This window comes from Neolamprologus multifasciatus, chromosome 5, assembly GCF_963576455.1.
Source record: "Neolamprologus multifasciatus chromosome 5, fNeoMul1.2, whole genome shotgun sequence".
NCBI classification, from domain to species: Eukaryota; Metazoa; Chordata; class Actinopteri; order Cichliformes; family Cichlidae; genus Neolamprologus; species Neolamprologus multifasciatus.
The window spans coordinates 30,020,594-30,045,429 of NC_140443.1; the positions used below are offsets into that span (position 1 = coordinate 30,020,594).

The window sequence follows — 24,836 nt, forward strand, 5'->3', positions numbered from 1 at the left end:
ACTGTGCAGAATCAACCGCTCCTCTGTGTGGTTGGTGGAGTTGTTTGAAAGCTGGACTGCTGATGAATAGATCGTTCTTGTCCTGGTCTGAAGCCTCACAGCCTTTGGGGATTCAGCAGCCCTCGGTATGTCACAATGACAGGACAGTCTGTGTCGGTGTCGGTGGGAGTGTCGGGTGTTTTCCATCATAAACAGCTGCTGCATAGGCCTCCCACGCAGCAGACAAGTTCTCAGTGTGTGTGTGTCTGCCTGTGCTCACCTACGTCTGCGTGTGTTTACCTGAAGATGCCTGAGAGGTGGAATTGAGGAATGATCGATGACAATATGACAGCTGTTGCATGTAATCTCTGCGTGAGTGTGCGCGCACACGAGCAACATCGTGGCTGTTTACTGTCTCAGGGAAGTGTTTGGATGCCACACATCTGTTCCCAGGGTGCAATGCCTCTGGCTTTGACTTTCTTTGATCTCCGTCTTGAACAAATGGGAAACCTTGGACATCTTCCACTTCAGCAGTGACAAACCAAACTCCCATTCCTGCTCCAAACAGGTCTGTTTCTCATGCTGGTGTGGTTTATGAGGCTGTTCATGGGAAATGACATGCCACAGACACTATCATGACTCAATTAGCAGCTTTCCTCCGAATAGTGACATTCGAGTGTACAACACATTTAGACACGGCATGAGCTGGCATGCCCGGGTAAGCATATCTCACTTTCACACAGAGCTTTCTAAGCTCAACAAATCAAAATCTTGAAAAGTTAGAAGCAAGCGGGGAGGCAATCTGTTTCCCAGCACACCGCCAGATTCTGTTTACACACGGTTACACAGTGACATGTTCCAACATGTGGGCACAAAACTACATTACCTCTTTCATAATACTCTTTTAAGGCCTCGGGCAACAGCTCAACGTCGTCTTGAACTTTTTCTGGGAAAGTATGCTCAGGTGCATTCTCCTGTAGCAAACAGGTGATATTTCCTCCTCTGGCAGGTGGAGAGGGTTATTAAGTATGACCCTAACAGTTAGTGATAATTTCTACAGTTTAAAAAAAGAGTCACAATGGGCAGTATCTGCACTTCTGCTAAGAATAAAATGTGATATATTCACGTTCCCTCTGGAAAATGCTTATAAGTCTGGACAATCCTCACCTTGTTGATCACTATGCCAAAATTACAAAACAAGGAAAAAAAACTATGTAGCATACTTGGAGTTCTATGCTAGCAAGCAAAGTTAGCTTTCCTACATGTGGACAAGATAGCATGTTAATGTTAACTTTAAGGTTGAAGCACAACTATGATAGTAGCAGTCTCTCAGAGACTCACGCTGGCTGTTGGCCCAGTAGCAACCTCAGCCTATTTATTGGTAGGGGTGTGGTTGCTTTGAATAACAGGTGGATGCCAGGACAGGTGTCAGCCCTGCTAGGTCTTTGCTAAACTTCCCTGCAGCTGGTTCGAGTCATTTTATTGGAAATACTGACTATGTTTTTTTGATGGAACTACTATAGCTTGCCTTGTGGTTATTTGTACTAACAGACAATTCAAGAAGTAATAATTTAGCACTCATTGCTCTCTTCAAAAAACGGAAGTCCCAGCTTCGAAGTGGTTGTCCACAAACCAATGGGTGACGTCACAGGCATCTATCTTTTCTATACAGCCTACGCTGTAGACTTGTCCTTGTTTAATTGCGAGACCTGGTTTTATTTTTCATTTTAGGGTAGAGGAAGCTCTGCTTTGGCTGCTCTTGTGTCAAGTAGGCATGCTTCTCCGTGGCTTGCTGAGATGTCACACAGGAATTTGGGAGTAATGATTTTTTTTTAACTAAAAGCAAGGTCAGGATACTCTCAGAGAATCTCTGGCTTCCTGTTCCAATGTATAACTGAGGTCTATTTTCTCCCTCCATCTCCCCTCCGACCCCATCAGCCACAGTGCAAGCCAGTACCCAGAAGGACACATGGAGGCAAGGCAAAGAGCTCAGGCGCCGTCCATCCTTCTACCTCTCCCCCTTCTCCCCTCTTTCTCGCTATGCTTCTCACTGGCATCGAATCTGCAGCAACACATGTCTCTGATCAAGTCCAGCCTGCGTCATCAGTTAGTAAACTCCAGGCTCCAGGAAAACCAACAGAGAGCACATTCATAGCCGGCGACCCTGTGACTGAGTGTGTGATTCATTACTCTTTAATATGCACCCCCTACCCCCATCCTCCAACCCACCCAACCACTTCTCCAATCCAGCCTTGGGGCAACTCCACAGCCTGATCAAATCCATCATTAAGCATATTTGTGGTGTTACCGCTGTTGGCCTTCTTATTTACCAGACCAGTCTCTGGCCTGTTTGCAGCTCAGCGGAGAGGAATTAGCTTTGCATTCTGACATTTGCATCACTAGTCCAAACTCTGATTGTATTAAGAGTGAGACAACAGAACTCCAAGGAGACCTCTCAGGGAGAGAGGAAAAAAAAACTCCCACCAAATGTTAGGCAACGTTAAGATTCAAGAGCAATAAAGTGCTCTTTAAGCAAGGTGATAGACACCGAGAGGTGCTAATTTTGCTGGAGGAAGCCGAGAGAGTAACACGTGAGGTGAGAGGTTTTGGGGGAGTATACCTAGCAAAACTGAGCAGTTGTTTTATTCTTAAGAGTAGAAGAACGAGTGGCGCTTTGTTCCCATTCCCACAGACACACCAGTAATGAGGTTATCTTTCACACCTGCGCTCTCAAAGTGGAGTGGCCAGGCCAACGGTGACCAATACTGACATTTTATATTAAACTCGAGTGTAACAATGAAAGAATACTCTACTTTATTTTCTACCATAATAAACCACAAACCCCTAAACAGACGGACTGGAAACACTTATGTTTTCATATGATTTCCTTTTCCCGTGTGAATCTCAAATCAGTCGATGGCTGCCTAAATCACAGCTTTACAACACTTTATTTGGACTTGTCCACTGGTGATACTCATCCTACTGTCAAGTGACTGTAACATCTCAAGTGTGACATGCTAGCTATGTATATTCGGTGTCAGTGTTATGGGTTATCCAGAGGGGCGGTAAGCATCAGACTAAGCAACAGTCTGAAGCTAAAGTGGGTGTCTGAAGGCCTCTTCCTGGGAGATTTCTCTCCAGGTCTTGTGTGTCATGAGTGCAGGACGAGTCCTGTTTATGAGATGCTGACAGCTCCTTCCTGTCTCCCAGACCATGAGCCCTAACTGCTGCTGCACTGAAGGCCACTCTTTAGTTCCTGGCCACCCAACTCCACCCCAAAAAGTTGGCTACGAGAGCAACCATGGGTGGGACAGCTGATGGGGGGGATGGGACACAGCGCTGGCACTGGCAAACTGCAGCAGCCAAAAAAGAAAAAGAAAAAAAAACCCACCACATGAGCACTTTAGCTTTTCGACCCAGGGCTGCTTTTTTGGGTAAAGTAGGCCAATGTAAACTCCCACTTCCTGTCCGCCTTGTCTCAGAGGGGGAGAGATGATCCTCCTGTGAAGAGGGAAAGGGCTGCTGCTCTGTAGGGACCATTTCCACTTACTACTCGCACACACACACACACACACATAAATAGACATACAGCAGTAGAGGCAGGCAGAGAGTGAGTGGGAGAGCGCAAGCGAGTGAGCGAGGAATACACAAACACAGTGGGGTTCAGGAATGTTAAACACATGCTTTATGGCATAAATAGCAGCCACTTTTGGTAAATTACAGTGAGTGCTCTGGCACTGTAAAGCACACAGCAGGAAAACGTTCTCAGATTTCAGATCCAGGCCTCCACTCTCCCCCGAGGAACAAGGGAAGGGGAGCATGTTGTGTTTTTAATTCTCTATAAAAAGGCAGAAAGAAGTACAAAAACTTGTGATGCAGCAATGAATTGAAATGTGCCTGTGTTTTTACAGGAAATGTATAAGGCTTCGCACTATCTGGGAAAACTCTGACCTAGTTATAAAGGATAGAGGAAAGCCAGATTTGTCCAAGGTTCAAAACATTTAGCACAAAAATAAATAAATAAATAAATAAAACTAGAAAGGCCTTTGCTTTTTCTGAACACACATATCATATATTGTTGCAGTATCCTATAAATCTTAGATGATGAGAAATATGACAGAGATTAAAATGATCAGGAAAAGCCAATCAAGAGCAAAACTGAGGATAATGTTTCATTTGAGGACTCGTTTCAACTGTGTCTGCTGCCAGAGCTAACACCCTGACCTCGGGACATACCAGCTGACATCGAAATAGTTTGAGCTAACATCCAACAGCTGATCTTTTAATAGTGCTTTTATCCAAGAGCACAATAACTAAGACACACGAGAACATGAGGGCAAAAGGAGTCACAATCAGTCACATCCTCGAATGAAATCCTCAAATTATTTCCATGTTGGAGGTTGTTGGTGTTTGTCCACAGATGTTTAAGAATTTGCATACGCAATCTCATTTGAGGATTGTGTGAGGTGAGTCACCGTTACATGCTGCAGAAGGCATCCTGGCTGGTAGCTGACTCAAAAGGAAATAGGGAACTTTGCCGTGGAACACCTTACCTCACTCTGTTGGCCCAGCTGGCTCAGCCCACGCACACCAACTCCAACTAACTGACTGACTGCTGGCTTGACTAGTGGCCTGACTTACTTACTGTGAGCACGAGAGACATGGGAACTAAAGCTAAACAGTTTCTGACTCACTGTCTAGGCAGAGGAAGAGGATAATGTAATTCTCTCCCCAGAGAGGGAACAACATATTTACACTGCAATCAAGTAGTAATAAGAAATCCCCTATAAGAGCATTTTGAAAAAGGTAGGTGAGCACATGTGAATGAAATCTTCAATCTGGGGCTGGACAGGAGGGGGAAAGAGAAGTTGACTTTTTTTGCTCGAGTTCTTTTAACTGTACACTCACATATCCAGTAATGTTTGCACAGTGACGAGCGAGAAGTAAATGGCAGGTGCAAACTGGAAGCAGGTGCATTCAGTTGTTTCCATCCATCATGAGCACAGTGTGTTCACCTGCACATCTGCAGTTCAGTTTCAACATCCCGGTCATTTCGCTCACTAATTACAAGGCGCTGAGCAGAAATTTCCCAGTTAATGATCAAACAGACTTTCACGAACCGACACTTCTCAGCCGCGCTCGTTTCGTCGCATCGAAGCGGAGATAAAACAGCCGGTTTGCAGGTTTTAATAAACATAAATTACTTTATTGAATGAAAGGATATCAGCTGCGAAATACAGGGAATAGGAATTGAACACACAAGCATAGCACAAAAATATGACATAACGCATCACTTGCACATTGCACTATTAAACACTGCCATAAAATGTTCAGGAAAGTTTTTAAAAAATTCATCTTTGCATTGTCCATTTACAGGGTCCTCATTACATCATAGGCAAACACGTCTCCGTGCTGTAAACTATAAAATTCTTTGGTCCCAGCCTTTTTGCATTTCAAAACTTTATAGAACTAATTTCTACTAATACTGCAATCATTTTTTAAAACCATGACTACTAAATGAGGTAAACACACAAGGCACATTTTGGTTTCAAAAATAATATAATTTCAAGGCACGTATTTATTTGAGTTATATGGCTTTGGCTGACATTATTAACACTGTGGTAACCTAGAATGCATGGCAGAGCTGCACAGTGAAACTCCTATAGAAAATAACAGACGAAAACGGCTTTTCCTATCTCCTAAACACATCAGATTAAAGAGAAGGTTTGGATGTAGCCAAAATAGAGGCTTATAATGATCCCCCAACTGGTGAAGAAAACACTAACTGGTGCCATGCTTTTGTGATGACATGCTTCCTCTTTTTTTCTTAAGCAAACCAAGGGCAGTGGAAGTCACCTGCTATCAACCAGCGAAGGTCAGGGCTGTAGCACCTGTTAGCACCTCGTCTATCTACACCACAGTACCGAGGACAGCTGTGTGTGCACTCAATTGTGTGTCTGTGTGTGTGTGTGTTTTGAGACACGCTAAGAGATTTACTCCACCCACGCACCCCTACCTCTGAGCAGCTGTGTCTCGGCCATGATCCTGAGCTGACCGGCACCGGGACAGAGACGGGAAAGAACACCTCTTAACCCAATGAGTTCACTACATATTTGGTGTTTGGAATGGGCACAATAGCAACATAGGAGCTGATATCAAGTGAGTGTCTGCATAGTGCAGTTCAGATTTGGTCCAGCCTCAAGACCTTGGACTATATTTAAAAAGAAAAAAAATCAGCTTGTCAGCTGTTTTTTTAATGGTGAAAAAGAGGCTTGTAAAGTCAGATCCATAATGAGGTTTAATTCCATCCAGGTCTCATAAAGCAGGCCATTTCATGCTCTTTGTGGCCTTATAGGTCCTCAACAGGGCAACCGGGCTTGTGAAAACCTCTTCTCCATGGCTGCAAGCCCTCCTGAGCTCTGAGTGGGTCCCCTCTGCCTCCCTTCAGGCCGTCTCACACCGAAGTGGAGCAGCACCCCGAGGAGCTGTGTTTCTGCAGCAGTGACATGCGACTGAAGGTGCGAGAGCACACGCTACACTGGTACTTCTTCACCTCAGCGTGGGTCTGCAGATGAGCCCGTAGATTGGAGCGGTCGGCGAAGGCCCGGTTGCAGTGGGGGCAGGAAAATGGGCGCTCACCTGCAGGGAAAAGTTTGGAAACATATGACTTCACTGGAACTTCCCTCTAGATGTGAGTAAAAATCCCATACAGGGACACAGCTCGAGCATCACTGAGTTCACAAGAGCGTTCCACTAACACCTCACACACAGCAGTCACATTGTGAAGATAATAAAGAATCACATGGCAGATCGGTGGGGTCAGAGACTGACTGAATTAGCATGATTTAATCAGGGCCAAATGAGATTACGCTAACAAGTTGCTGCAGGTACTAAGTGCTCAGTGATAGCAGGGAGCCCTCAGGCTTTCCTTAAACCTTTTGTCCCTCCATTGTGCCGTGATAACCAACAGCAGTGGTAAGATAATTAGCAGACGAGTCATTGTTGCCGAGACATTAAACACAATGTGTAATCAATGAGTGCAAGGTCTACAGAGGGCTTCCCTGTGTGATAATGTCTGCTGATTGAGTGTTAAGCTCATCACATTGATTGTCATGGATATCCTGCTGCCTCATACACAGTCTGAATGATAAGGGAGTGACCTGCTGCTGACTAATAATGATGTCAACTCATACGCAGAGCTACAAATTTTCAGTAACACAGATTTCTTCATTCATGTGTCAACAATCCATTGGAGAGTTGCCAGATACCATACAGTGTTGCACAATACGTGTGAAAATGGGTCTTACCTGTATGTGTGCGGATGTGACCGCGCAGCAGCCACGGCCTGGAGAAAGCCTTCCCGCAGGTGGTGCAAACGCAGGGCAAAGTGTGTGAGCGGATATGCATCTTTAGAGCCCCCAAGCTGGTGTACTCTTTGGGGCAGTGTTTGCAGAGGAAAGCTGGCCTGGCAGCTGTGGCAGGGGTCTCTCTCTCTTCTTCCTCCTCTGGGGGACTGATATGAGCCATGACTCCTGTGCATTTCATCCGCTGGCGAGGGCCATACGTGTGCACGGGTTCAGGACTAGGGGGGTCCGAGGTGCGCCCCTCATCTTCCTCTCCACTGCTGCTGGCATTGCTGCTGAGGCTGGATGGGGAGCTGAGGTCCAGGGGCCCTGTGTTGGCAGAGGGCTCTGTTTGGGAGGCTGGTAGGTAAAGGGTGGGGAGAACACTCAGATCCCACACCAAACCTGTGGTGAAGCAGGTGGCAGTGGAAGTGGTGTTGACTGATGAGAGATCAGCAAGAGTATAATTCTCCAAATAAGTGTCTGTTAAGGAAAGAGGATGATTTCACAGTCAGTGTTAGAAAGCTTACAAAAGTCAAATATTAAGCTTGTAAATGCATTACTGAAATCTAAAAGTAAAGCCATTCTCTGAAAACAATTTTATCTATTCTCATGGACTGCATGAATTCTCTTCTTGACTGATTTAGGTTCTGCGTTCTTCTTGTTTTTTTCTTTTCCTCATGATTTACTGAGTATAAAGTTAGAGCCATGGGAAGGCTCTGTGGCCGCTTCCTCCCACGTATTCACAAGGGCTTGTAACATGAATGGAGCTCTGTCTGGGTGCAGGAAGGGGGGTAAAGTGCATCTAACGGGTCCCAACTTGAACGGGGAATAGACTGGTTTGTAGTCGGACCAGACTTACAACACATTTAGAAAATGTTCTTACATTCGACTTGAACTTTACTTCTACAGTTAGAAAAAGGGACAGTTTCATGCCTCATTTGCGACGCTTATGTAAGGATGCTTTCATAATTCATTGAAAGGATAAACAACTTCGTAACTCACCGTTCTGGCATTCCAGTTCACTGTAGTTTGGCTTTTGCTTAGCAAAGTATTTCTTGACCAAGAAAGATCGAGGCATTGTCCTTCTTTGAGGGTGTAGCAACTGTGCGTCAAAGTATCCTGTGGTCACGGCGCACAGTTTCTAGAAGACGAAAAAGTCGCTTATAATCTTGCTCTGCGGATCCGTGGGAAACAGGGTGGAAAAAGTCCTCCAACAGCCCCAAAAGTTAAAGTGGAACTTCAGCAAAAAGTCATATGTACAGCTTTCATGAAGAGTCTCTAAATACTGGCCTCTGTTCTGAAATACTCTGACACAGGCAAGTAGGGGTGTGCTCACCCCGAGGGCCCTCCCCACCTCACATATCGCCGCTCAAGTGCTCAGAAAAAAGCTTTCACGCTCAACACACTTTACGACAACAAAAACATGAGCCTCACAGCCTTTCCACAGGAATCCAGCGGCGCTGAGCCGCAGACGAGAAAAGGTGAAGGAACCATAGCGAATTGTTTTATTGACATGCATGTAAATGGCAGTTTGGGTGACTGTGGCTCTCTGTGGTGCAATAATGCAGATTCTCGGAGGTGTGATGACAATTTGCCCTCTATTAAGCTCATATAATTATAGATAGGGAAGGATATAAACATCTGACCACATATATACGTAATAATAACACCGCAACAATAATTCCAAGCAAATGAAAGAATGAGAATAACCATATGCTGATTTGAAAACACACTGGCTGCTATTGTGAAACGGCATCTTGACTTGGTTTAAAGTGTCATCGGACTTTCCATTTTAAGAAAGGTGCAGCTTGATATAGAATAAGCTATATGCCAGTTTATCAATTTATGGACCGTAGATCAACGTCAGCAGAGTAACGGCACCATCTCCTGGAAGAAAGGAAGTAAAACTATATGACCATTCACGCCATGTGAAACCACTTTGCTGTCAAAGCGGTCTTCTTGCGTCCAAGTCAGGTCACCCGTGAAATAGCTTTAAACAAACTAAGAAGAAGGTTGTGCACGTTTGAACAGCAAACGTGATATAGTAATCCACGATTTAAAAATAAGATCATTACTGAGAACATAACACACAATAACACAAAATAACAGATTCATGAATGACACAGATGATAAACCAGTAGTAATAATTAGTTTGTCCTACTGGTAGGTAGAAATCCTGGAGTAAATCACAGTCTTCTGATTTTGAAAATAAAATAAAAAGAACACTGAAATTGAATATACCTGACACATTTAAGCATACATCCACACAGTGATTTTTTTGTGTAAATTTCACGCACGTGTTTGTCCTTCACATCACGGACAATGAGCCGGTCATGGATGTCCACAAGGTCCTACTGTGAAGCAGCACACACACATATAAAAGTGAGCATGGATTCTTAGTTTTTCAAAAAAGCTCTATGCCATAGGCTGTGCGCTTTGATTGGCGTTCAGCTTTAGTATAGGATCTAGTTAAATTTCAGACTTAGACACGTTCACAAAAGATACAGTATTTTTCGTACACGTGTTAATATTCAACTGCGATTGAAATAGGTTATGGAACGTTAAATACTTGTTTATTTAGGCCTATTTATTTAATGAAACACCCAGTAATATGGAACAATAGCAAGGGATGTTAAGATGCGTTAACCTCCCTTATCATTTTAGCAAACCAATAGGTGGAGACATAACACCAATATTTGTCCAGTTCTTTCCGCTTATGAAAAAAAATACCTTATTCCCGTGCAAAACATGTTTTTTTTTGCCGCAAAAAGTCAAATTTTAGTGTTATTACTTCACAATATCGACTAAAAATCTCTCCCTTTATTTAGTCATGCAGCAAAATACAAAAAGTTACGTTGGTGTAATTTGTATAGAAGTGATTTACAAAGCTGAATAGACCGAACAACAAACGTAAACGTTACATTAAAAAAAACCCCAAAAAACCCCAATATATATATATATATATATATATATATATATATATATATATATATATATATATATTGGGGTTTTTTGGGGTTTTTTTGGGGTTTTTTTCAAAACAGATTGTATTTATCGCACGGCGCCCTCTGCTGGTGAAAGTCTAACGCTACATCGACAGGCGACGTTTATCGTGTCTGTGTGATCATGATTATTTGTGTCAAGATCTACAGATATACTTACCTCGCCTCTTGCGCTGCTGCTCTAACACTTTGTGAAATGAAGAATGATCTCATTGTTTATGATGTTTCTTTGTATGACCTCGCTGTACAGCGACAATGACAATAAAGGTCTATTCTGTTTTATGCTGTTGTATTCTGAAGACATAAAGTCAAATGAGCATTTTGTAGATCATATATATATATATATATATATATATATATATATATATATATATATATATATATATATATATATATATATATATATATATGTATGTATATATTTTTTTTTTAAATGAGGGGAATTATCTTAACAAAAAAGTTTCATCTTTGACTAAACTCAAATCAAAACGACAAGCTCCCTCCTTGCCTCTGATTGGTGATGTGCTCCTGGTGGGCGGGGATTTGGGCGGGTCTGTTATTGAGCTATCGGTTGAATATTTGAAATCCAAAACAACAGTCGCGTTGAGGTGCGTTGTAGCATTTATAGGCTTATTTTGAATATATGAACCCAGCTGAAACTCCATAATGACCTTCGAGTCAAACTGAGAAAGCGCAGGTAAGGTCGCTGCAGAGCTGCTCTCACAGGCTGCTAACGTTGACGGGAAATAGATAACCTACATTTGAATTGTTGTCATAAAGCTACATTTCGTTCGCTTGTTATTGCGTTGGACTGATAGGCACTGCTGGCCGTCTAAGGTCTTTTGATTTGATTTGATACGATATAATCTTCTGTTATTGTAAATGAGGACGCCGAGTGAGCAAAAGACATGCAACAATATACAACAAATGCATCTGATAATGAATTCAGGTTGTGAGAAGAGATGAAAATATGATTCAATGATATAATATCTGCAGTGTTTTAATTTTCATGCATTTATACAAAAATAAGAGATAAATCTTTATGAATTAAGTGCTGTAGCTTCCCACTGGTCAGATATTTGATGAAAAGAGCCCCTCCCCCATGTATCTAGAAACAGATGGTCACTAACAATGAAATTCTTGGGGAGTGGGCATTCTTATTCAAACCAGCAAACTACTAAAAATTTCATTGGGCATCCCAGTCAGCTGACCTGAGACTGCTTGAATATATTAAAAGTAATATGGGATCTCATAGCATCACCCACTCCCAAACAGTAAGGGGGGGATCAAGGGCTGTGTTGAATTAAATCAAGAAGTAATGATATTTTATTCTTTTTGATTTTTTCTCTTGCCCACAGCAGCTGAAGAGCACTGTAACACCCGAGCACCGTGCAGAACAAAGAAGAGCGACTACAACAGACATGTTCAGAACAATCGCGCGAATGCTTTTTGGAAGAGAGGAGGAGACCCCCGAAGATGTCAAGGCTGGAGACACGATGGAGGAAGGGTGGCATGTTGTCACTCACCAAGGTCAGTCATGCAGCATCTGTCAGTAATATAACATATTAAAACAGTGACATATTTTACATCATTCCAACAGGCTAACACAAAAATGGTCAAACAAAGTTAAACAAGATATTAAACTTCTTTCATATATGTTTATGTATGTATGTTTGTGTGTGTGTGTGTGTGTGTGAACTGCGATTCAGTAGGTCATCTGTTAGTTATTTAGTCCGTGAACTGCACGCCTTGATATTGAGTGTTTGTTTTACACGCGGTATAGTGCTTAGGCTGGGCCATATCATACCGTTCACAGTAATACCGGTATAATGTTGGGCAACGATAAGAAAATGAAATATCGCGATAGAATATGGGTAAAACGCACATGCGCAGTGCCTTTGTTTTCATATGCACATGGCGGCGACGGAGAATGAGAAGGGCGAAAGCGAATCGTTGAATGAAACGGATGAACCAGAATTGGTTTGTAAAAATGCTGCAACTTCAGTGGTGTGGAACTGGTTTGGCTTTCGTCCGTCAGATACACAACAAAGCACTATTTTTGGTATAGCATGCTAAATACGGCACACTTAAAATCAATACTTTGATTTTTCTGAAAATCGACAGTGCCCCTTATAATCCCTTGTGCAATGTTTCCTCTAATTTTTCATGTGTCTGAGCAAACACACAAACACCCTTGGACCACTGTGAGCGACATCAGACGTGTGCACTGTGGTCACGCCAGCATCGAATCCATCCAAGTTACATAGTTTATTAAAATAATCAAATTACAGCATTTATATTAGACTACTTTTAATTAACTGCTTTAGCCCACTTACAATGAAAATGTAAAAAAAAAAAAAAATCTTGTTCATGACCTGTGTAGGATGTTAACACTATTGGAAGGAAAAAAAACTTGAACTCCAATTTTGAAAACACAACTTTCTTTCTTTTTTTTTCTTTTTATTTTAATAAAGCTCTGACTTTGAGTCTGTGGTCTGGGAGAGAGTCCTGTAACTCTCTGTCTGCAAAATACAGTATATAATGACCAATGTTGGGCAATTAATTATATAGTTACTTCTTCAAAAAAGTAACTGAGTTTTGCAAACAAACTTTTTTGCAGCTGTTTACCTAAAAATGCAGCCAAGGCGTCTTTTTTTTAAATAAACATTTCAAACTATTTACAGAACAATCAGCTGTTCTGCATCAAATCTGATGCCACACAAATTATTTGTGCCACTCCAAAAAATAATTTCTGTCCACTATGAGATAAAGGAGAACAACAGCCTGATACCTGCAGGCCTGACAGCAGGAGATGTATCACTCCTGTAACACCTGTAACATTCAGCAGTCGCCTCACTGTTCTGACACACACACCAAAACTACACTACACACTAACTACACAAGATTTGCGCTAAACGTCGCAAATCTCTCACATCTCAAAACACCGCCGTCACTCCTGAAACTTCCCACTTCTTAAAGACCTAAATGCCATGTTGCCATATCATTTTTTGATTGGTCGACATGGTACATTTTTCAACCAATAGGAAAGGGTGGGTTTTTTTGGTTTTGTTTTTGCTCACAGGCGGAGAGTGCTTTCGAGCGTTTTCCTTATAAAACGCCGTTTTTACTGTTTCTCCCGCAGTAAATATAAACAACGATAGTATTCAGGAAAAAACCAAACATTGCAGATATTTTTATCATAACTCTGGTTTTACGTGGCCTATCAACACAATTTAAAAACTGATATAAAGTCCACACTTTTTCCCTCAATTGTTCCGTCTGTCCTGCTCACATCTCCAATGGTTGTACACGTTGTCATTGACATGGCTTCACTCCACATCAGCCACGCCGCTGTGCTAGCTAAAACACCGGTGTCGGCACATAAGGACGCTGTCATAGCCTGTCAACGACGTTGATTAGCTGCGTATATACGAATGTGAATCGCATTATTGGCTGGACTATGGGATAAGGTGGCATCTTTCTAATCCCATACGGGAGCAGCCAGTCACTCACTGACTAACACTTCAAAACAGAATTGTTTCATTTTAATTTCAATTCAGGTTAGATTTTTTTTTTTGTGCGCAACGCAGATTTTCTGTGTGCAGAGACCGTGCCAGCAGTGCGCAATTGCACACGCGAGCAGCTTAGAGGGAATATTTCCACTGGAAATGCCTTTTGGTTAAACTGTCAGCAAGGAATTTGCATTTGCACTGTTAAATTTTTATACAACTTTAATGCACATAAAAACAGCTGCTTGTTTAAGTGTAAATACATTGATGTTTTTTTCCCTAATAAAGTTGTGGAGTTGTAAAGTATTTTGTCTAGTGTCAATTATATCGTTATCGGAAATTTCCAAATGTATATCGTGATAAATATTTTTGGTCATATCGCCCTGCTCTAATGTGCAGCATCCCCTGGGTTATTACCCAGTCATATAACTGAGGTCAACTTCTGTCTTCACAGAGGCAGGTTCAGCAGAAAACCAGGATGCAATGTTGACTGACAGCCAACCATCCAGCTCTGTTCCTCAAGGAATAGACATGGAAACTGACTGGTGAGGTCATCGCATGCTTTTGTTTTTTATTGTTTCTGTATTATATTTAAAGTTAAAATACTTTAATAAATGGACCTATTATGCTAATCTCTAGCTCCATAATTATATTCATTGACTTTAGTAAAGTAAAGATGATTCACAATTCAAAGTAATCCTTTATTTATCCTATACTGGGTCTGATGCAGCCCCTTTACACCCTCTTTTTAAGACATCTTTGCTCTGATTGGCTGCCTCGTGTAAACAAAGTTTTGAATAGTCTGTAGATGGGGTATCTGTGCTGACAGCCAGAGTTGTGTGTCTGAGATGATCATATTATGAATATCACTGAAAAACAGATTCAGAGGAAACTGAAAGAAGTCCAGTCCATTTTTTTATAAAGCACGTTTAAAACAACAAAGATGACCAAAGTGGTGCACATGAAACAGGACAACAAAATAAGAGATGCACGCTCGCACGCACGCGCACACACACACACACACACACACACACACACATTAGTAAAGATATCTGAAGAATCACAAAAATACTAAAGCCTAAATACCTAAGCTCTCACTCTGGTTTGAAAGCCAAAGAATAACAATGAGAAAGCTCAATCCCCAACCCAGCTACATCAGCAGATCTCAGTGACCTTAAGGCAGGGTTGTCGAACTCCAGGCCTCGAGGGCCGGTGTCCTGCAGGTTTTAGATCTCACCCTGGGTCAACACACCTGAATCCGATGATTAGTTCATTACCAGGCCTCTGGAAAACTTCAAGACATGTTGAGGAGGTAATTTAGCCATTTAAATCAGCTGTGTTGGATCAAGGACACGTCTAAAACCTGCAGGACACCGGCCCTTGAGGCCTGGAGTTTGACACCTGTGCCTTAAGGGATCATAGGGTGTTAAGAGATCAGCAAAATATAATGATGCCAACTTATTAAGGGATTCAAAACATGTGATAAAATCTAAAAGCAAGCATTTAAATTAGTAGTGTTTTAAACTGGTGGTGTTTAATGTGAGCATCTACCACTGTAACAGTGTTTTTTTTATATATATATGTTATATGCAGACGATAAGGAAAAGCGTTATTGTCCGTTTATTGTATTTATTTTATGTGTCTGGCCAGCATTGCAGATGCAGAGCCCACAGCACAAAGCGGGAGTACCGGGACCAGCGCTCAGTCCGTGTTCAGCTCTTTGTCCGAGCCCAAAGCTATAGCCAAGATGACACAGGCTAAGGTTTTGGCAGAGCGGCACCATGTGTCCCGCAACGCTATTCAACGCCAGAACCGTGTTCGCCAAGGAGTCCAACACCACTCCTACCACCTCCAACAGCCAGGCTGTCGCAGCCTCAGCCACTGAATCTCTTCACTACAGATTGCCTCACTCACACAAAAACCTAAAGCATCTGAAGACAGACAAAAAATAAAAACAAAACAAAAACACTTGTAGGTTTTTCCACGTTTCTGCAAATTAAGCTAAACATTTAATCTTTATGTGCCAACACTAGTTAACTGTTACCAGGCAGCTACATTAGTATTTGAACTTGTACTGTATCTGAAATTGAAATGAAGAATTCACCTCATAAAATGAGATACGCTAGGTTTCTTTTTTTGTGTATGTGCACAGGTAAATTTATACAGTGTTGGACCTGTGCTATGCTATGTTTGACACCATGCACTTCTCTGTATGTTGTCGGTTCAGAACCTTTTTTTGATACATCAATAAAAGTATGATTTTGCAGCTTGTTTGTTTCTTTTGTTTATAGTGAAATTGCGATGTCCCACAGACAGTGAACTGCTCACTCTCTCACAGATGCAAACAGTTGATCTCATTAGTTTGGAGGAAATTGCACCTGCTGTGTTCTGCTCCTGCTGCAGGAGGACCGCGCTCGGTGGGGAACTGGTGTAATCTGGAGGTTTACCGTGAAGTTCAGACCTTGTGGTGATATGGCGAGGATGGAGGCGTCTCCTGAAACAAAACTTAACAAGCAGTCAACACTTGGTTACAGGAGTTTTGGTAGTTCAAATCAGCTGGCTGATGGCTCATCACTCAGTGACTTAACTTGTGACTTGACTAAAAATCATGGTGAGGAATTGGGAGGTAGAGTTCAAACACAAAGATATAATACTAGTAAATAAGGCGTCTTATTTAGAGTCAGTTCAAATTTGCCTTGAAAACCCAACAAATTTCAACTCAGTTTAAAGTTGCTTTTTCCTCACTTGCTGCTGCCACAGATCCTTTCCATTTGAAACAGCTGGCACCTAATGGCATAAATTTGTTTGACCAAAGTCCATCCAATCAGGAGGCTGATGAGGACTGCTCCAGCAGAGGCACACCAATAACCGTCTACGCTCTGTCTACCATCTTTGCCATTGGAGTGTCAATTGCTTTGGTCCTGCAGATTTACCTGGGTGAAAGTTTGGTATGCAATGGTGTCTAAAATTTGCACGTCGAACCCCTGTCGCATTATTTCTCGTCACGGCAGTTGTTTACAGGTCTTCCAACACGGGGAGTTGTTTTCGGATCACGAGCGCTGCACCGCACTCGGTCACAGAGTCCTTCGTGATGGTGGATCCAGTGTGGATGCTGCCATCGCCAGTGCCTTGTGTTTGGGAGTCGTTCATCCACACGTATCAGGTGTTGGTGGGTATGTGATTTGCTCATTGTTCATTGCTGATGCGACTTCTATTTATAAATACACACGAAAGTCCCTGACCTTTTTTGATTTCCTCACTGTAGAGGAGGAATCATGCTCGTTCATGACATACACAGGAATGAAACCAGGGTGATCAACTTTCTGGGATCTGCTCCTAAAGCATTCAGAAGGGAGGTGCTGCACAATGTTTCGCAGGCCAAGGTAGTATAAAGGCTGGGGTGGAGGAATCCTGAAACATCTGCATTTTTTCATTTGCACCTATAATTTATTTTCAGGCAGGTCTGCAAGTAGGAGTGCCAGGCATGCTCAGGGGACTGCACCATGCCCACACACTGTACGGAGGGTAAGAATATAGAAAAGTTTGTTTTAATTAGGTGTTTTGTTTTTGTTTTTTGTCACACATGTCATGCCATAAATCTGCTGCAGTCTGCCATGGGAGGATGTTGTCAGCAGAGCTGCAGCTGTAGCAAGAGAAGGTTTCAATGTGTCTCACAGTTTAGGTGAGACAAACTGCTGCTCTTTGTATTTTCTCTCCTCTCTTCCTTCACAAGACAATAATAAATACAATAATTTTAACATCAGGATGTTTTTTTTAATCTCCTACAGCTGATGCTATATCAAAGGTGAGTGGTGAGCAGCAATCTCAAAGCTTCAATAACACATTCATGCCACATGGAAGACCTCTGAGTGCTGGTTCATATGTGAGGTTGCCTCGCCTGGCAGGAGTCCTGGAGGCTGGTTTGTTGAATTTCTACCATGGCAACCTATCTCAAGAGATTGTAGATGAGGTGACTGATATACATATACAAAATGGGATGACTCTGTGAGTCAAATATGACATGTTTTTTAGTCCGGCATTGCCTTTCACTACAAAGACACAAGCAAATGGAGGCGTACTGAGCAGAGAAGACATTGGTAACTACAGTGTGGATGTAGAGCTACCCATTGAAGCCCAGTACAATGATAAAGGTGACATTTTACACACCAGACTTGATAAAAATTATCTTTATCTTCTTCATGTCTTCATCTGCAGTTTGTTATTCTTGCCTTAGAGTTTATAATTCAAGTTCCTCCTCCTCCATCTGCTGGTGCAGTGTTGCTATCAGCTCTCAACTTGTTAGAGGGACTCCATATCAGCAAGAGCAACTTAACAGAAACTCAAACACGCCTCTGGATCGCCGAGGTACTGGGGTGTGAATACCTCCGATATCTTTGTATATTATGACCTGTTGTAAATGGCAGTTCTCTTACATAGGCGTGCTTTGTTTGCTATCCATGAAGGCCCTGAAAACAGCTTTAGCTATGGCCAGTGGTTTGGGTGACCCTAATTATAACTCTTCAGTGACTGAGGCGCTCTCTAACATGCTGAGGTAAAACATGTTGCAGGATCATAATCACTGTTAGGGTTACAGCTAATGACTGTTTTCAGTAGTGGGTGTTTACAGTGTTTTGGTGAATGGGGAGTTAATAAAATATAAGAAAGCAGAAAAAAAATCCCACTATACCCAGAAACAACAGAGGTTTTGTCCCAGTAGAGAAAGCACAAGTATATTAAGGGTCGAAGCATTACACTGGAGGTCTGAGTCACTAAAATGTCATACTTGAACACACCTCCAAATGCACTCTTATCCAACTTGGATATTACTTTACAAGAAAAAGTGTCAATCCTCACATGAAGAGTAGTTTTCCTTTTTGTTTTTAAAAAGTTCTGAGAGATTGAAGAAAAAGATTGAGTCACTTTCATATGTCCTTGTTTTCTAAAGAAAAAATCTATTCAAAAAAACAAATTAAAAAATTGTCACAAACTATTAGGCTCTAATTCCACTCATCTTTGTTTAACTTTAAAAGCACTTAGTTTATACTAATATCATTTTTTTTTGTGTCATAAAATCCAAAATCAACTACAAATTGATTTTTCCTCTGTTCCTGCCACAGCAAGAGTCAGGCTGAAGTCTTCGGGCAGCAGCTGAATTACTCCCACACATCTCCATCTGAGTACCTCTCCCCTATCCACTCCACCCAAACAGAACTGGTGGCTGGACAGGTCATTGTCATGGGACATGATAAGCTCATTGTGTCTGTTGCAAGGTGATTGGGTTACAGCCTACAGTGGGACTCTGATGATCAAACCAAGATATGTGTGGTATGCACTTCTTGGAAATGTTACATGGTTTTGTTTTGTTTTTTCCCCCTCTGCTTTTATCTTCATCCTCCTGCAGTTCCTTGAGCAGACCATTTGGGAGCAGACTCGTAACTCGATCAGGCATCATTCTTAACAGCCTCATCCTTGATTTTTCCTGGCCAAATACAAGCAGAGAACAACTCCAAATTAATCAGGTGCAACACCATCAAAAAATCTCAGGCTGTGAAATCAGTCAGGTATGAGGCACAGTTTTAGATATTACAATCGACTGTTACTCGCTTACAGGAAAACTGTGTCGAACCAGGAAAGCGGCCCCTGTCGCTTCTCATGCCCATTATAGTGGTGCCGGCTTTGCATAAATGTGGGATCCACATGGCAGTAAGCACCTCTGGTGAACAAAATGCCCTGAGTGCGATCACCCAGGTTTGATCTCCTTACATTATGAAGAAAGTTGGCTTCACATTCAGTTTTATAAAAATATTTGACCATAACACTGTTTCTATGCTTCAGATGCTGGTCAACGTCTTATTCTTCCATACAGAGAAAAATGACAGCTTTTCCCTGACAGGGCTCCATCACCAGTTTGAACCAAATAAACTTCTTGTTCACTGTGAGTATCACTTTGCCTTCTGCAGTTGACCTTTTGCCTTTTTAACTAATACTATATATATATATATATATATATATATATATATATATATATATATATATATATATAAATAAAATAATTATAATAGTAACGTCCTGCTTTCTAATTTCCCTCCCCATCAGCTCATTTTCAAGGAGACAGTGGGCAGAGTTTCCATGCAAGGGCCCATGCAGTTCAAAGAGTGAGGACAGAGGAGTCTTATTAAGCCGCGGAGTGCCTCAGTTGACTGGTGGTTTAATACAGTGTTGTTTTTCCTCCTCAACTTTATTCTTGAAATAAATATTCTCACAAGCATAGAGCTGTCCTTGTACTTGATGTAAATTTATGAAAGTTCTCTGGTGATTACAATCAGCCAACAGGGGACAGCCACACAGATTACTTACTAAAGAAAAAAGACAAAACTGAGTATTCATATTACATGTTCCAATTAAAGGGACGTGATTTAGTTGCTCATAAAATTAACTGCCATTTAATGCCAGTTAAGAAAACATGTACATGCTTGCAGAAGAAAATAATTTCTGTTATGTAAAACTGATGTACTTTCAAGATAGCGTGATGCAGCTATGTAGAATGTGTGGTGGAGAAGGACACGTCACATGTATTCAGTCAGGGCAAACGTGCCACTGGGAGCAATGCAGTCTAACTCTTGGTTACTGTAAACATTTTTCCCCCAGTGTGTTGGTTACTTTTTTTTTTTTTATAGCTACCAGAGTGTAATACATTGGTAATTAGATTAGGTGACTTCATACTTCATGTATAAGAGGGAAAGTAATCCTCAATAAGCAGAAAAGATTAGAGTTTGTGTTCAGACATCAGGTTGCAGCAGAGGCACTTCTTAATATCCAATCTACTGATATGTGTATGAAACAACAAAAAGACGAGAGTCACATGTAATCTTCTGGTGGAGCAGGTGTTTTGTCGTCATGGGTGTTTAGGTAGATCTTTCAAAGTTACATAACAGACGAGTGTCAGGGCCCAGTGTTATTCACTCAGCATGTCAGTGCTTTTGATGTTGTGGCTGATTAGTCCGATTTGACCTCTGTCAATTATAAAATTGACAGATGCAAAATTCAGTATGTGACCCTGTTTTTTTGTTTGTTTGTTTTTAACAAACTGCACTCAGACCTTTCATGAACTCTTAACCTGTGCAACCGCTGGCTGCTTTAAATTTTGTCTCTTAATGATCAGTCAAATTCAACGAAAGCTCCAAGTTGGACAGCAAATACTTCAATAAGGGAAAAAAAAGATTCATATTAGCTTACAGTCAGCTGATCGCATCAATAGTTCTTAACTCTAAACCAGTGTGCTGTCAAATATTTGCCAGATTGAGACATTTCGTAGAGAGCATTTTTAGGGCGGAGAAGCCGAGCGCCGTCAGGTGGGCGTTGGCGGTCACATGGAGGCCAGCATTTAAATGCCTGTAGTTCAACCCTCCCACTCCACAGCAGAAGCCAAGAGGAAGTGATTCACCTCTGCTGGAGTCACTTGCTAAAAAAGAAAAGAAAAAAAAAAAGAATAGTAATAAAAAAGCGCGATTAATTCATGCTCCAGCAGTGGATTAACCGGATACGAACAAGGCTTATTGTTCTTAATTCATGATCGCAGTAAGTCAGTTTTTGAAATTATTATTATTTTAAATAATAAACCGAATCGTTAATGATTGTAAGTTGGAAATGCTTTTAAGTTCAAAGATCAGGCTCGTTTGTTCATTTAAAGAGCTGGGGATGCCTATATTATATCCTGCTGTGAACCTGGGTTAACTTTCACAGGAGCTTAAAGGGAATCATGTCTGTAATATTTCACCTTATAAGTCAGGGTTTTATCCATGACACAGCCTGCAAATAATCAGGCAATGTGCTTTATTTGAAAATGCGTCTAACTTGTGGTTCTAGCGAAGTATCCTCGATTATATCTATTGGGCTACATTGTTACAGCACTTCTATCGCATTTCTGCAGGTTACCTGCTTATATAAGCACAGTATCAGCGTTCAACCGGTCTGACAGACTGTAGTGGTGGGAATAAAGGGTTTCAATGGAGCCCAGATCTGTTTTAAACGAGAAGTTTTTCATCGTCACTCGCGGAAAGTCGAGGAAAGGCTTCTGCCGAGGATGTATCGGGCGCATAGAGTCGGAGACGAAGCGTGGAGAGTTCGCGGGGCTCCTGTACGGCGGGAACAGCAACCCAGGGACCCCCAAGAACGGGGGCCTGGTGAGGATAGAGGACATGTACCCGCTGACCCGCCACCAGGCACAGCTCCTGCTCTTCATTTCCAGCGCAAGCAGACGCCTGGAGCTGCTCTGTAACCCGCAACTGTTCTCTGCCATCTGTGAGCTGTCTCAGGACGACCTGGTGGTGGTGAAGCACAAGAACGGACACCTTCCCGGTTTGGTGAAGAACTTGATGCAAATCGGACGGAAAGACAATAAAGACGACCTGTACATGCTTGCCTTTGAAGTGGAATTTGTGGTGAGTTCATTTTATAATATATTTTTACATTTTGATTTGATGATTCAAGTTGTGAAAATTATGGAGTGCACGATCATCCAGATAACTGCACGTGCTCTCAAGTGCAACCTTAATGCTTTAAAATGCACCGAGATAAGAATGACTATATCGCTCTGAGTGAACAGTCATGCGACTGCAGCCAGATAATGTCACTGCAAATGTACAGATGCATCAAACTGTTTCTGTTCTGTATATAAGAATAACGTCAGAGTTCCTGTTTGCGTTTCAGTAACTGTTTTTCCTCGTTTCCTAAACAGGACACCGATCATACTTTGTCATCCAAGAAACCTCCTCTGTCCCTTTTCAGTGCTGCAGACATCATCCAGGTGGTCCCATCTTACTCTGTCCCCCTCGGACTGCAGTGGAAAGATGCCATTTGTGGGGGTAAATGGATTATTAGCCTCACACACAAAGTTAACAAGTCGGTTTTAAAGCCATATGAGGGCTCTCAGGTTTTATCAAAGTCCTTATGTTTTGATAACAACACTACCACAACTACAAACATGGTGCATCTACTTCTTACTAAACAGCAAACTAAATTCTTGAAAACTGCTTCCCCAACCACAACCCTAAGAATGTAAAGAAAGTGGTCCCACTACACAACTGGAAAAACTGGTTCTGTTGTTCTGGAATGCAGAACAGTAGAATTGCCACATGATCTGGCTTTCTTTTTCCTTTAGTAGACTGTGCACTTGAAACTATCTACATACTTCAAATATAGATCTTTGTTAGCTGGATGTCAATCTGATGAAGCAGCATGTGACAAGCCTAAAAAAAAAGAAAAGGAAAATGTCATATGACTTTTTAGGCATCTCATCCTCACCTCTACATATCGTGATATATGTCTGCAGGTTTAAACAGAAAGGCGGTGACACGCAACAGCTGCATTGCAAACATCGGATCTTGTGCACAGTCGGCGACAGAGAATCACACCGAGCAGAGTTTGACTCAGAACCAGAGTCTGAGCTCAGTGCCTTTGGAGGTGGGATCCGTGGTGGAGGTGGTTTCCAACTCAGGGATCACAGTGTACGGGGTCATCCGGTGGTTGGGTGTCCCTGGAGGAAAGACTGGTGAATGGGCTGGCATTGAACTGGTGCGTGACTAGAAATTTGTGCAGTTGCTTTCAGTGTGCTTTGGTGATCTGTCGTATTAATGTTATAAATCACTATTCCAGGACTACGACGTTAAGGGCTGCTCTGATGGGATGTATGGTGGTCAGCGGTTTTTCACTTGCAAGGAGAAAAGAGCTTTGTTTGTTCCCATCACAAAGTGCAGCCCCGATGGCCGGTTTCTAAGTGCCTCTACAGGAAAAGAGATCCTCAAATCCACTGACACCACTCCAGGTCCGACACCTTACCCAGTCTAAAACATGCATTCGCAAGAAATAAAAACTCGATATTATACACAAATTTACATTATTGGAACAGATTTTCATTTTTCCTGGCAGTTCTGTTCAAAGTGTTTTGGTTCCTTATGTTTCTATTATATTATAGTTTTTATTGTACAAATAATTGCTCAAAATCCTTTAGTCTTACAAAACAAAAATGCAAAATGCGAGGTTTTCCAAAAAGAACTCTTGATCAGGGCGTGCGGATTATGTAAAATTCATACTTAAAACTTTTGGGCAGCTTTTTAAAAATGTATTGTTTATCTGTAATTTATACCTGTGTTTCACACGGCTTGTAAATGGTGTAACGCACAGTGAAATAGTATAGAACCTTTTCCACATGATTCTCCTCCGAATATTCCCACACCTTTCTCTCCTTGGCAGGGTTTGGTGACAAGAAATTACGTAAGACTTGAGACAGTGCACACAGTGACACACTGCTCGTCATGTCTGACAGTCCTGCGAGCTTTCTGCTTTAAATAAGCCGATTAATCATTAATCATTCCCATCTAAAGCTGCCAGTAAAGTCACGAAGACTGTGTTAAAGTGTCATTTCATCATAGCATTTGCTTTTCTCGCCTCTTTAGTTCCTCCGTATGAAGACACGGACGAAGATGTGCCACCTATCCCTGAATCCGAGGCGCCATTTTTGTTAGTGGGAAAAATGAAAGGGATTCAGGGACACATTAACTCCTGTTACCTTGATGCCACACTCTTCAGGTAGAACACGCTCACCATCATCCCCCTTCAACAAACTCAGATTTGCTTAGCTTTATCTAAGCTAATCGTATCTAGAGGAGATCATGTACAACCATGGAGCATGATACACTGTATTCAGATAAGTCCACAGCTGACAATAACGCGTGGTTCTCCTTCCTCAGTTTGTTCAGCTCCTCTGTGACCCTTGATGGTATCTGCAAGAAGCCTGCTGACACAGACCAACCCATAACCTGCACCCTGAGAGCAATAGTGAACCGTTTACGCAGGTATAGATGCTGCCTTCAACACTGTTTATCTCATTTCTTTTATTATCATGTTGTTTGCACAACCAGGACGTAGTAGCTTTTTACATAGTATCAGCTGATAAACGAGTGCTGCTGTTTTCTGCCTTGATGACATGGTACATTCACATG

General features: G+C 41.9%; 4 protein-coding genes and 1 long non-coding RNA gene across 8 annotated transcripts in view; 3 read left to right on the forward strand and 2 right to left on the reverse strand.

Annotated features, from left to right (window-relative positions):
- Window positions 1-5,155: 5,155 nt before the first annotated feature.
- snai1a (snail family zinc finger 1a) lies at window positions 5,156-8,679 on the reverse strand. The gene is made up of 3 exons (XM_085160471.1): window positions 8,328-8,679; window positions 7,287-7,805; window positions 5,156-6,618 (listed from the first exon to the last, which is right to left on the reverse strand). Exons 1-3 carry the CDS (start codon window positions 8,401-8,403, stop codon window positions 6,434-6,436), a joined length of 780 nt encoding a protein of 259 aa, XP_085016597.1. The 5' UTR covers window positions 8,404-8,679; the 3' UTR covers window positions 5,156-6,433.
- A 2,946-nt stretch (window positions 8,680-11,625) lies between these two features.
- On the reverse strand, window positions 11,626-16,963 carry LOC146519048 (uncharacterized). Of its 2 annotated transcripts, none has more exons than XR_014874252.1 (3): window positions 16,770-16,963; window positions 16,215-16,341; window positions 11,626-11,873 (listed from the first exon to the last, which is right to left on the reverse strand). It is a non-coding gene; the product is annotated as an uncharacterized LOC146519048 (long non-coding RNA). The 2 variants fall into 2 exon arrangements; XR_014874251.1 differs by lacking the exon at window positions 16,770-16,963 and adding an exon at window positions 16,582-16,688.
- Window positions 11,722-16,102, forward strand: tp53inp2a (tumor protein p53 inducible nuclear protein 2a). Its single transcript, XM_085160839.1, has 3 exons — window positions 11,722-11,857; window positions 14,291-14,381; window positions 15,487-16,102. The coding sequence occupies exons 1-3, from the start codon at window positions 11,749-11,751 to the stop codon at window positions 15,719-15,721; spliced, it is 435 nt and encodes a 144-aa protein (XP_085016965.1). The 5' UTR covers window positions 11,722-11,748; the 3' UTR covers window positions 15,722-16,102.
- LOC146519050 (glutathione hydrolase 7-like) lies at window positions 16,309-20,123 on the forward strand. 2 transcript variants are annotated; one of them, XM_085160838.1, is made up of 15 exons: window positions 16,309-16,447; window positions 16,597-16,784; window positions 16,858-17,009; window positions 17,102-17,219; window positions 17,294-17,361; window positions 17,445-17,518; window positions 17,625-17,810; window positions 17,898-17,987; window positions 18,071-18,201; window positions 18,300-18,388; window positions 18,954-19,106; window positions 19,238-19,355; window positions 19,447-19,584; window positions 19,672-19,771; window positions 19,933-20,123. In XM_085160838.1, exons 1-15 carry the CDS (start codon window positions 16,309-16,311, stop codon window positions 20,013-20,015), a joined length of 1,827 nt encoding a protein of 608 aa, XP_085016964.1. In that variant the 3' UTR covers window positions 20,016-20,123. The 2 variants fall into 2 exon arrangements, with proteins under 2 accessions (XP_085016964.1, XP_085016962.1); XM_085160836.1 differs by having other exon boundaries at window positions 17,625-17,806; window positions 17,894-17,987.
- Window positions 20,124-21,242: 1,119 nt separating this feature from the next.
- cyld2 (cylindromatosis (turban tumor syndrome) 2) overlaps window positions 21,243-24,836 on the forward strand; it is a 6,345-nt gene continuing 2,751 nt past the window's right edge. Inside the window, exons 1-7 of one of the 2 annotated variants that reach the window (XM_085158655.1) lie at window positions 21,243-21,414; window positions 21,767-22,277; window positions 22,574-22,700; window positions 23,168-23,409; window positions 23,491-23,659; window positions 24,291-24,423; window positions 24,585-24,689. In XM_085158655.1, the coding sequence (XP_085014781.1) occupies window positions 21,843-22,277; window positions 22,574-22,700; window positions 23,168-23,409; window positions 23,491-23,659; window positions 24,291-24,423; window positions 24,585-24,689 (1,211 nt within the window). In that variant the 5' untranslated portion in view covers window positions 21,243-21,414; window positions 21,767-21,842. The other variant, XM_085158656.1, reaches the window with a different exon arrangement.